Here is a 12,883-nt window from a genome sequence, read left to right on the forward strand (position 1 = left end):
CCAAACATAGCTCAAATGGTGAGCATGGTGAGTTGTTATATGTCAAAGCTAGGAAAGGGCGTTGGGAAGCTTTGAAATGGTTTCTAAGGTACTTGAAGGGTACCTCACATGTTTGCTTAGTGTTTGGCCAAGATGCAAATGGTGTGATTGAGTATTGTGATTCGGATTATGTTGGAGATTGGATGATCAGAAATCAAGTTCGGATTATGTTTTAACCTTAGGAGCTACGGTCGTGAGTTGGCAATCTTCGCTATAAGATGTTGTATATCTTTCAACTACGGAAGTGGAGTTTATGGCAATTACTGAGGCATTCAAAGAGGCAAAGTGGCTAAAAGGTTTAGTTAGGGAGATTAGCTCGTGTTCTATGGAGGTGTCCGTATTTTGTGATAGCCAAAGTGCCATTCACTTGGCTAAGTCCCTCCTCGACCAACTTTTCTCATTCCCAACTGCCTTAGCGGGCGCATTGAAGGTCCGGGAGGGCGATGCAGCCCTGATGGTGGAAGCCCGATCTTTGCAAACTATTTCTTGAGGCAGAAACTTCCAGATTCTCTTCCCCGGGCGGGGACGAGTGTAGCCCGAGCCGGCAGATCCTTACCCGGGTGGCCTAGTTGGCCCTGCTTTCGTATATGCGCGATTTTATGTGGATTTTTTCGGAGTTACTTGGTTTTGTTTTAGGTCATTTCGCAAACTTTAGGAGGCTATATATAAGGCATCCTAAAGTCATTTGAAAACCCTAAGATCATTACTAGCCACAAAATGGAATTCTCTTTCTCCTCCTCACTCTCTTCTTTTCAATTGTAATTCCTCAATTTGAGAGGTTAAAGGAAAACCCTAAGGTTCTTGCTTGTGGATGTAGGTCAAGGTTGACCGAACCACATTAACTAATTGTCTATCTTTATTGCTTTTACTTCTCATTTAAAGTTTACACCTTCGCATTTATTGTTGAATTTGAAGTTAACTAGCAAACTCTTGCTCCTATAAATTACATGTATTGCTAATAGCCTCTCAAAAAAAAAAAAGGTAAAATCATGCATTGGAAAGAAATCTACCAGAAGTCAAACTAGAGTATGAATCAAGAGAGGGCAGTTGTGATACAATGGCGAAATGGACGAGGAAGAATGATTAATACCTCATTGATCTATATATTTTTTAATCAACCTCCCCCCCCCCCCTAAAGATTGCTTAAAGTTTTTGAAATTAGATAAACTCTCCTATATAAATAATGTTGGTTTTGTCTTTTGTAAGAGATAATACTACTATGCAAACAAACAATGGCTCAATTAGTGAACTCGATCGTCTATGTTGAATTAATTAATGAAAATCAAAAGTTTGCATAAAAAAAAGACTGGGAATGAAAAATTTGAAGCACAAACCGGTATAATGGAACTATCTCGTTGTAGGAGCCGGTAATAAGATCTTGAAATTTGGGAGATTCAAAAATGTTTTTGAGCTTTTGATCACCCTTGAATCCAGTAGCATAAATAACCAAGTCACTCTTAATATGTTCTGTTGGTCCAATGCTATCATCAAGTACAATGCCCTCTTTGAAGAAGCTAAAGCTTGGAGATCTTTTCATAATAATGCTTCCTTTATCAGCATTATTGTAAAACCCTTCTGGAATTGTGGCTACAGAACAAGAGCTCATCTCTTGTAAGAAGCTGTGATTTGGTACCATGCCATATTTCTCAATAGGATACTTCTTCTTAATTTCACTCTCCACAAATTTGCTAATTCCCCATCTCTGTTTGTCGATCAATAGACGTTACATCCAAAGAATACAATTTTTTTTTATAATACTATTAGCTAATGGTGCAACTGAACATTGATTAAGATTAATAACGTTAGCAATAATGTATATATGGATTTTGATAAAAATTTCTTGCTCGCCTTTTTGTAATCAAACCACTTTGTTTTTACTTTTGCACATTATTCACATACTTCATTTTGACCATCAGGGTGATTCATAAATAAACGTAGTCATGAAATCTGAACTAATATGCCTCAATATATATTTTTAAAATATTCCATCCTTTTCCTTATTTCCCATTTCACCTTTTCACATTTGTCAATGCACGTTTTTTTATCATTAATATCATTAATTACATATTAGTAAATGTTGGAACATTTATACATAAATGGACTTAAGTGTACAAGGCAATGAAACAACATTGGATACCTTGTGTTCTTGGATGCTCTTAGTTGATTATGAGGGATGTTACTAGTCATTGATTTAGCATTAATCTTGATGGTTAAGTGTATGTAGTATTACATGAGGTTTAATACTCATTAACATGCTAATGAATTAAGATTTTAATGAGTTCTTCAATGGTGTTTCATCACTCCTTTGTGACTAATGGCATCCTAGGTTGATGGCTATAAATAGGCCATTGTAGTTCACTTGTGAAAGATATAGAAAAAAGGTGTTAAGTGTTCTCTCCTCTAAACACTTGCTTGCTCTTTGAATTTCTAGCTAATTTTCATAGAGTGTAAATCACAATCCAAAACACAAAGTCCTTTAGAATTCACTTTGATTGATCATATAAGTGAATTACAACTCCATTGTATCTCATTAGTTATTTCGTGGTAACCCGGTGATCCTAGTGGGGCGAAATTAAACTAATAGGAAAGCGTAGATTCCGTTCCTTGGAGTGATATATCCGGTTCTCTCATTGATCACACATAACAATCTATTAGTTTAATTTTCTTTTGGATATGTTTTCACCTCTCAAGGATATGGGTCTTGAATTTCCAAGAGTTGGATATGGTTTCTTCTACGAACTATGGTTAGTATTTGTTAAAGGTAAAATGCATGTCTATTTATAATTGTTTTTGTCCTACGTATTGATGTCATATGTATGATGATCAATTTAATTATTGATGTGGTTTTATGGTTTAATAGAACTATGTGCATTTATTAACAATGTTCTATGATATATGGTTTTAATCAAGAATGATAATAATCAAAGATTATTAGGAGTACTTTTCTTGGTAAAGATAGTACGTTTATTGTGATGTTTACTTTCACAATAATTTTTGAGATATGGTCTCATGATAAATCAAAAGTATAAGTGTTTATATATCAAATTTGGTAACATATGGTCATATGGTAAAAGTTGTATATATCTGGGAGGAGAAATCTTATACTTGGATATTGATTTATGAAATGTATTTTTATGCATATAAATTAAGCCTTTATACTTGGGATAAGTATAAAGAAAGATAATTATTTAATTTATTATCTTTGACTCAATTTATTTAAGTGACATGTCTTGATTGAAAATGAAAATATATGGCTTTTGGTATAAGAAGGATTATATATTTTGATACAAATTAAGTCATGGATTTAGGAATTGGTATTTTTTACTAGAAGATGATATTTTCATGGAGGTTTATTCTTTATGAAAATGTTGTTTCTTTGTGGAGGAGGTTTATTCTTCATAAAGGAGGTGTTTCTTCTTGGATGTGTAATTCCTTGGAAATCCAAGAATTAGTTTGTGGAGCATTTTCAAGTACTATAATAATTGTCATGTAAATTAAATAGATGGAGTGATATTCATTTGATATGTGAAGTGATTTTGTGGCTAGTCCATGTATCATATCACTAATTATTGTGATATACTTCTATTTTATCAATGGGGTACACTATCATGTTTATATTGTAAATCATAGCATATGGAAATGCGACACTATTATATGCTTGATTTTATATAACATGGAGTCGCAATCTTGAATTTTTATACGGTTCATTTTAACTTGGAAAAGTCTTTGGCCAAAGTGTTGTCAAGTTAAAATAGTATAAAAAAATCGTAAAGGGGTGGAAAGCCCAACTTAAATTACTAGCAAAGAAAACTCGATTCAACGTTTAGTACGACGCTAAATCTTGAATTCAATGAGGATCCAACTTTACTTAGTAATTTGGAGCACTAAATTAGCAAATCATCCCGAGGTTAGTGCTCAATATTGCAATGAAGGAGGTTGAAAATTTATTTCTTAATAGACTTTTGGAGGATGCTCATATTGCAAGAGTGATTATTACATAAAGTCTACCTATATGAGTAAGAAGTTTGGCCGCTTCACCAAGTTAGGGGCTTAACTTGGAAAACTCATGAATGGATATGGACACCATGGCGTCAAAGGTGTAGAGGGTTAAAGGAATTATTGTTAGTACTTGTGTGTATTGTATCTTCGATAATTCGTAGTGATTGTTTGATTCAAAGCTTAGTCTATCATAACAATTGGAGTTATCGTAAAGTATACATATACTAAGTAGGAATTCAATCTTTATGACATTTCTATTTATGCACAAGTATGTTGTTTTGTGAATAATTTTGTGCAAGTCGTTAGCCATTTATATTATAAATGGGAGGAGGATTGTTGGAACATTTATACATAAATGGACTTAAGTGTACAAGGCAATGAAACAACATTGGATACCTTGTGTTCTTGGATGCTCTTAGTTGATTATGAGGGATGTTACTAGTCATTGATTTAGCATTAATCTTGATGGTTAAGTGTATGTAGTATGTTACATGAGGTTTAATACTCATTAACATGCTAATGAATTAAGATTTTAATGAGTTCTTCAATGGTGTTTCATCACTCCTTTGTGACTAATGGCATCCTAGGTTGATGGCTATAAATAGGCCATTGTAGTTCACTTGTGAAAGATATAGAAAAAAGGTGTTAAGTGTTCTCTCCTCTAAACACTTGCTTGCTCTTTGAATTTCTAGCTAATTTTCATAGAGTGTAAATCACAATCCAAAACACAAAGTCCTTTAGAATTCACTTTGATTGATCATATAAGTGAATTACAACTCCATTGTATCTCATTAGTTATTTCGTGGTAACCCGGTGATCCTAGTGGGGCGAAATTAAACTAATAGGAAAGCGTAGATTCCGTTCCTTGGAGTGATATATCCGGTTCTCTCATTGATCACACATAACAGTAAAAACTATAAAAGTTTGATTTTCGTATTATTAATATCATTAATTATATATTAATAAAAACTATAAAAGTTTGATTTTCATAATATACACAATGAGATTAATCATACAAAACCCCACAAGACTATGTTTTATATTATATATTGGAAAAAAAAATTGAAGATTTTATTTCCTTATGAATAATGTACGTTCAAATTGGAAACTAGAGTATATTGAGGGACAGGTAGAGTATACATGCACTTCATATAATCTATATATATTTATAATTATACTAGCCTTTTGAACCATGTATAATGCGCGAGAGTATTTTTAACTTTATTATTGAGTAGTATATTTTAGAAGTCATGCAATAACAATCACTTACCTTCCCGTGTTACACGAAATTATAAAATCATGAAGTAAGAGTGCTTAAAGAACAATAATTACATATGTAATTTCCAAATCAATTTAGATGTTTTTAAACACTTCCGCCTGGTAAACTACATTCGTTTTATTTGTACGCACACCGTGTTCTTTATCAAATGGAAGTAGTTTCAGACCATTTTTACTCGCCACTCTGGAAACGGCCACATAAATTGACCATGGTTGAAAACGGGTCTCTCGTGCATAATGTATGTAAAATTTTAATTTATTAAGTAGTTTTTTCATTTCCAAATCTATTAAATGCTTTATTATTAGAGCGCATGCATGTAAAGTTGGAAGAGTTTACAAATGTAAAATTAAATTATCGTATAAGATCATGAAATTAATTCAGAATAATTTGAAATTGGCTTACAACTCGTGAGTGTTACAATTATAACTTGTGACTTCTCCCTCTGTTTTTTATCTTTCTCACTTGTAATCTTAACAGTATTCACACTTATAGAGAATCTTGTCAATTTTTCTTAATATATAAGAAAAATATAGTCATGTGGCGTGTTGTTTGATTCGTCTCAATTAGTATAATTTTTACTAATATATAACAGAAGATATTTAAGTTTAAAGGTATGCATTGGGAGATGCGCACAAGAAAGTGAGAATGATAAAGAAAAATAGAGGACATATTTGTGATAATTAGTATTTCTTTTGTTTGATGAAAGTTGCATCACCTATATTATACTCCCAATGTACAGAATTCTAATTATATTTTTTAAAGTAGTATAAAGTGATTTGATTCAAATTTATAATCAAGTATAATAGGCCGCATCGGAACATTGAACTCTATGTAAGGACAAGTTGTTGACGCATAAATCATAAAGTTACATACAAGCTGAACGTTGAAGATGTATTTAGGTGGTAGTCTATCAAAAATACTTCCTCGACTTTTTATTAGTTTACCTATTTTTCATTTTTAATTGTCTCTTATTAATTTACCCATTTTTATATATAATACTGACATGAACACTTATAAGAGAGTAATGATAGTACTGTAGTCATACTAGAACCGCACTAGTACATCTATCAAGGTGTTGATATATAGAAGTATTTGGATGTGTTATTTTATATCATTTTATTGGGAAAAAATTTAGCCTTTTTTTGATTTTTTATATCTACTTTTTGCAATTTTTTGAAAAAATTAAACATTTTACTAAGATTATTTTCAAAAATTTCTTGAGTCAGCCAACAATTGTGAATGATTATGGCTAAATTTTTAAGAAAAAATTAGCTTGTGATTTAAATTTTAATTTACACAATTTTGACTTATAACGTATAGTTTAATAGAGTGACTCAAGAAAGAAAAAAAAAGCTCCTACGAAGTTGTAACATTCTTTAACTAAAAAAAATATATATATATACGACGTGCTTGTATTATGTATGTGTGTTTTCTAATGTTCTTGTGATTTAAATTTCATGGTTATATTTACATATATATAAAAAATAACATAACCTCATAAGTTTTTTTTTTTGATAATTGTAGTTTTATTATGAAAGAGAGAGGTTACAATTCACTCCATGCACATACTCACATTCGCTGAGTAGTGTCATGATTACAGTACGTAACTATATTCAGGCTGAGCTACACATATATTTGCACAGATGATTGAGGAGGGAAGTTACAGCCATGCTAGAAATTCATTATCTCTTCTCAAACCTTGCTTGGCAAGTGAATCAGCCACTACATTGGAGCTCCTCCCTTTGTGAATTATTTGCACATTGAGGTGTGTTTTCATAGAGTTTCGGATGAAGTTTAGCATGAAGTTGAGATTCCACGGACCTCCAATATTAGCATTACACCAGGCCACCGCATTCGCCGAATCCGACTCAATAATGAGTTGTCGAAGCTTGATTTCTTCTGATGATAAAGTGATTTTGACTGCCCTGAAAATCGCATATACTTCTGCCGAATTTATTTCCATTGGAGGTATGGGACTAGAGAAAAGGCATCTGAAATTTCCGGTGTCGTCCCTAAGAATCCCACCAATGGCACTAAGTCTGCAGATGGGATCATAACTGGCATCTACATGCCATTTGAATTGCGAGACTGCTGGAGGACTCCATGGATGGGAAGTGACGCTGGGCTTTTGATGTGAGTGGAGGACTGACTTTGACGGTCCATTCAGACATGAGGGATGGCGGAGGATTTCATCTGCAGAGTATGGAAACCACTCCCCCCACCCCTTGATCCACCAGCTTATTCTCAATAAGATTAAGTCTCTAAGTTGCTGTAGAGAGCAGGAAATGCCATTGAAAATCCGCGCATTACGTTCCTTCCATATTGTCCATAGGATAATGAAAAAAGAGGCCATCCATACCTTTTTGAAAAAAGGAGACGCATTCCTAAACTCCCATTGATTGAAACATTCATTGAGATTCGAGGGCATACACCAATTCAAGTCCCATAGAGAAAGCCACCATACCCATAATTTTCCCGCAAATTTGCAATGAAGAAACAGGTGATTTTCGGTTTCTAAGTGTTGTTGACAGAAGATGCATTGGGCCTCATGAGGGGGAAGGAGGCTCAGCTTGAAGAGTTTCGAGCGTGTGTTGAGCTTGCCAATGAGTGCGAGCCACACGAAGATTTCAATCCGGTAAGGCACTAGGCCCCTCCATACACTTCGAGAGAGGGCTTTTGATACATGCGGTGAGGTTTTGTCGAGCTCAAAACAAAAAGACTTGACTGAAAAATCTCCAGCTTTGTTTGGGGTCCAAACATAGGTATCTTGGGAGTTGACATCCAGAGAGACATGATTCAGAATAGAGAGAAGAAGATCCAGTTCTTCGAGATCTCGGACACGAAGCTCCCGCCTCCAGACGAGGCTCCATACCCAACTGCTACCATCCCAGAAACCCAGAGAGGATATGAGAGAATCTTGGTGTGGAGAAAGTAGAAAAAGTCGGGGGAAGAGGACCTTAAAAGGTGATTCACCAGCCCACAGGTCGTGCCAAAAAAAAAGTTGAGGATCCGTCACCCACTCGTTTCCTCACATGGGTTTGGGTAAAGGATTTTATAGTGCGGGAACGGTGAAGTGAAGAGCAGATACTTCTCCAAGGGCCTCCTTTTGGGGGAGTTATAATGTCATTCAAATTGAAGGGGGGAGAGTAGCCATACTTATCTTTAACAACCCTTCGCCACAGGGCATTTGGCTCCACAAGAAACCTCATAAGTTTAGTTATTAATGACACTATTTGTGACTTTTGTCCGCTTTTTAGATTGATAACTATTTATTAGGCCCGGGCTATGCCCCAGGTAAGAAAAAAATTCATATATTAATATAATAATCTATGATAATAACACTAAATACAATTTAGCCTAGTGGTTAAAACTTTAGTATATGTATTTGAGGTCTCGGGATCAAACCCTATACTATGCAATTTCTTAATTTTTTTATTGTAGATGGATTACATGAGCTAAAACTCCCTAGGGAAAATTGAGATCCGAATCCGATCCGAAATTTTTGGATATCCGAACATTTCGGATCGGATCACCGAGTTTTCGGATCGGATACCGGGTTTTCGGATCGGATCACCGGATTTTTTGGATCGGGTCCGTTGAATTTTTTGAAAAATCTCGATCCGTATTCGATCTGAAAACCCGAAATTTTTTCCGGATACCCGATCCGAAATATCCGAAATCTTAAAATCGGATCGGATATTCGATATTTCGGATCGGATCGGCGGATTTTCGAATCGGATATTTTTGCACACCCCTACTAAGGAGAGCGCCACATAGCACAGTTTCTTGTTTCCGCACGCTTTTTAATATAATTGTATAGATATGATCCACAATAATCTATTAAAGAAACATGGCCTCATGCATGTAATCAAATAGTTTACAAAATCCATGAAAGTTTAGGCTAGCTGACTATGTTTTCTTGTATTTTTTTTTCCTTAAAAGTAAGTGCAAGTAGAAAAATGCTCTCTCAAGTTATACCTTATCCATCAATAATACTCCGCGTTGACTCCTTCTTGGAAGATTATGGGGTGTTTGGTAAATGGTTTTTTGCTTGACTTTTGGTTTTTGGTTTGTTATTTTGGTCAAATAGTCAAAAGTCATGTTTGGTTTGTGACTTTTTTTGTTGGCTTTTCAGCCAAAAGCTATTTGGAGTGGCTTTTCCTCTTTGGTTGTTGGCTTTTTAATAATAAGATTACAAATATACCCTTATGGTATAAGTTGGGTGAAAAAAAATCAATGCACATAATGGTCATTTTATAGTGTAACAGCCAAAAACCAAAGACAATTTCACCAAACACGTTCATAAAATAAAATCAGTCAAACAACCAACACAAACCGTCAATACAAACAGTCAGTCAAACCAGCCACATAAAATAGCCAACGGTCAACCGCCAATTACCAAACAAGGCCACCTTATCCATAAAATCGAAAATCACCACATGACTTCTCATTTTAAGTGCTTGAATTCCTCCCATTCACCCATGCCACTTGAACATCTTAATAGCATGGTATTAATTTCTGAAGTTCTAAGGTTGCTTGGTGAACATGAGGATGACACGTAAGATTTAAGATTTTGTTTAAATAATTATATGATAGGCAAAATTTTGCTTTAAGAAGGGTGAAAGTCAGATGGGCTAAAAGTTTAGTAACTAATTAATCACTCCATTCATCCCCAATGACATGCTTTGACCCCTATAATAAATAAACACTTAAAATTTAAGTACAGAAATTTCATAACCATTCTCAAAGAAAAGTAATTAAGAATAATCCAAAATACCTCACTTTCTTATATAATTAGTAAAAAAAAAAAAAAAAAACCAGGGTTGAAAAGCCACAAAAACACATGAACTATACTCCTGGAAAAAAAAAGGAGATAGTAAGTAGTACATACCAAAGGTGAAAGGAGTGAGGCTAGGATACTAAGTAGGGGACCTTCGTCGGGTTTATGGAGCAAGAGTTCAGAAAAACGGCTCATATATAATATGTCCCACGGAAAGGAGTCAGCTACATTCCAGTGTGGAGTCCTACATATTATCGTGCATGGATATCTCAGACCTGCCATCGACATAATATTAAGAATAAACATAACAGATACAATAAATTGATATTATTAATATTTTTTTAGATTCATATGAGTCACGAAGGCAGGACAAAGTATAAAAAAAGAGAGAGAATTCAAATCTATGACTTATCATTCACAACCTCTGTTACCCGGACTCGGCAAATTTTGCCATATACCGGTGTCGGTACGACACGACACCGACACAAGTACAAAATACGTGTAGGATCCGGCAAAGGTCACTCGGAACGGCGGCTCTAAACCCTAGATTCTCAAACCCTAGAGTTCGTAGAAGAGAAGAGAAGAGAAGAAAAGAAGAAGAGGAGAAGAGGAAAAGGTGATAACTCACCTTGACTAGACGCAGGGCCGTTCCTGACTATTATTAGGTCCGGGACAATATAGAAAAAAGGTCCCCTAATGTATAAGAAATTTAATAAAATATGCATGTCTTTATGATAAAACTAATTCAGAATTGACTAACTCATATTTATCCGTCACTGTTTCTTCAATAAAAAGAAATTTTTCATTTTTATATGATTAATATATATCTAATATTCACTCTGTTGTAGAAAGATATGAACACTTATTAGTTCACGTAATTTAAGGAATAATAGTGGAATCATACCAAAAATAAAAGTATTTAAATAAACCAAAACAAAAGTGTTCAAACTATTGTGGGATAGATGGAGTAGCTCGTAATAAGCTAGATAAACTAATAACTGAACGAATAAAATTTGGATATTAAAATATACAAAAAAAATTATCACCTAACGCCCATAAAAAATATTAAAAATCTAAGTATAGACTTCAGATTGTATACATTATTTTTTTAATAATTTATAATTTTAAGGTATATAAAATATAAAATCATACTAATTAAAAAAATAAAATAATATAATATGGTGGTAGAAAGGAAAATCAAGAAGCAAGTTTGAGTTATTCTAAAAAGAAAATAAAAAAGAAAAGGAAAGTAGCAATTAACAAAGTAGAATATTTTTGCCAAACTAGAAATTTGCATCGTAAAAAGAAATAGAAAAACAAAAGAAAAGGAAGTTACAAGAAGTATGTTGGAGTTTATTGAAAAAAGAAAAGGAAAAGAAAAGGGAAAAGAAAAGAAAAAAGAAAAGAGAAAAAAAGGAATTGCAATATCTTTGGATTCGAACCGCTGAAGCAGCAAACACACGCTCAACATTTACAAAACAATACCATCTTTGTTGTGCCAGTTAATTACAATTTTACGTTAGTTAAGTACTTATATAGTGATTTCATAATTATGGGCCCTGGGCGGGGGCCCCGCCTTCCCTACCCCAGGGCCGGCACTGACTAGACTACCGGAGTTTCAAACTCGTCGCCGAAGCTTCGTACTCACCAGTAAGTTGTCTCTTCAGTTACTCCTCACTTCTCTTCCTTCTCTTTTTCTCTCTCTTCGCGTGTTTTGTACTTCTATTTCTTCAGTTTTCATCTTTTCTTTTTCTTTTTCTTTTTTCTTTTTGTCATAAATCCACGTGACTTTGTCCCTTTTCTTTTCTTTTTTTCTTTTTTATTTTCCTTCTCTCCTTTCCTCCTTCTGCTCTACTTTCTTTTCTTAAAACATTATTTTTTCTTCTTAGCCCATGGCTAAGTTGTTCTATTAAATTAATATATTATAAATACACAATTATAAAATATAAATTAGCGGATTAATCATCAAATTTTATATTATAAAATATTATTTTCGCGTATTCATACCCGTGTTCAAATTTCAAACAGAGTCCCCGTGTCCTGATTTTTTGGAATTGTCGTACCCGACACTCGGATTTGTACCTATATCCGACACTCCTAGTTGAGTCCAGGTAACATAGTTCACAGCACCTCAATACCTTGATATATTATTAATATTTATAGTCAAGGAAGATAATAAATATAACAGCACAATAGCTACAGTAAAATTGTAGTTATTGCAATTGTATTAAGTCCAAACCATTCATCGCAAAAAAAAACCGAAATAAGTCGCCCTCCTCTCTAAACCTAATTTCTCTCTGGTCGTCCCCTTTTTCTCTCCTTCATTCCTCTTCTTCACTATTTAGGGACTGTTATGGATAAAATGATCCATGGTAAACCTTTTTCCTCCTTTGTATTAAGTTTTTATTTTATTTTCTTGATTTTAATAAATTAGTCTCTCTTTATGAGTTTCTTAATCTCTACTATGAACATTTTACTATGGAGATCTTCTTTTCTCCTATGGTAGTAGTGAGTTTAGTCTTTAAGTATGAAAAATTGTTCTCATTGGTTGAAATAATTCAAGATTACCAACATGAAGGTATTGGAAAAACTCGAATGTAGTTAACATGACTCGATAAAAAAGTTCTTTCACAAACTATGTCAGAATGATAAATTTCCTTATTAATAATTGTTTGATTCAGTAAATACAAGGAGGTTACGGTGTATTGCTCAATCTGGTTCATTTTAGTTTTTCCGAATACGAATTTAATTTGATCTTAATTAATTATACTTTTTTTTTGTAATAC

General features: G+C 33.8%; 1 protein-coding gene across 1 annotated transcript in view; it reads right to left on the reverse strand.

Moving 5' to 3' along the window:
* Nucleotides 1–12,883, reverse strand: part of LOC104889335 (probable flavin-containing monooxygenase 1) — a 47,259-nt gene that overhangs the window by 16,741 nt on the left and 17,635 nt on the right. The window contains exons 4-7 of the mRNA XM_057393142.1: nucleotides 10,209–10,372; nucleotides 1,374–1,741; nucleotides 1,267–1,275; nucleotides 754–773 (exon numbers count right to left, since the gene is read on the reverse strand). Of these exons, the coding sequence (XP_057249125.1) occupies nucleotides 754–773; nucleotides 1,267–1,275; nucleotides 1,374–1,741; nucleotides 10,209–10,372 (561 nt within the window). The remainder of the gene's footprint in view (nucleotides 1–753; nucleotides 774–1,266; nucleotides 1,276–1,373; nucleotides 1,742–10,208; nucleotides 10,373–12,883) is intronic.

Source organism: Beta vulgaris, chromosome 3 (genome assembly GCF_026745355.1).
Source record: "Beta vulgaris subsp. vulgaris cultivar EL10 chromosome 3, EL10.2, whole genome shotgun sequence".
Lineage (NCBI taxonomy): Eukaryota > Viridiplantae > Streptophyta > Magnoliopsida > Caryophyllales > Amaranthaceae > Beta > Beta vulgaris.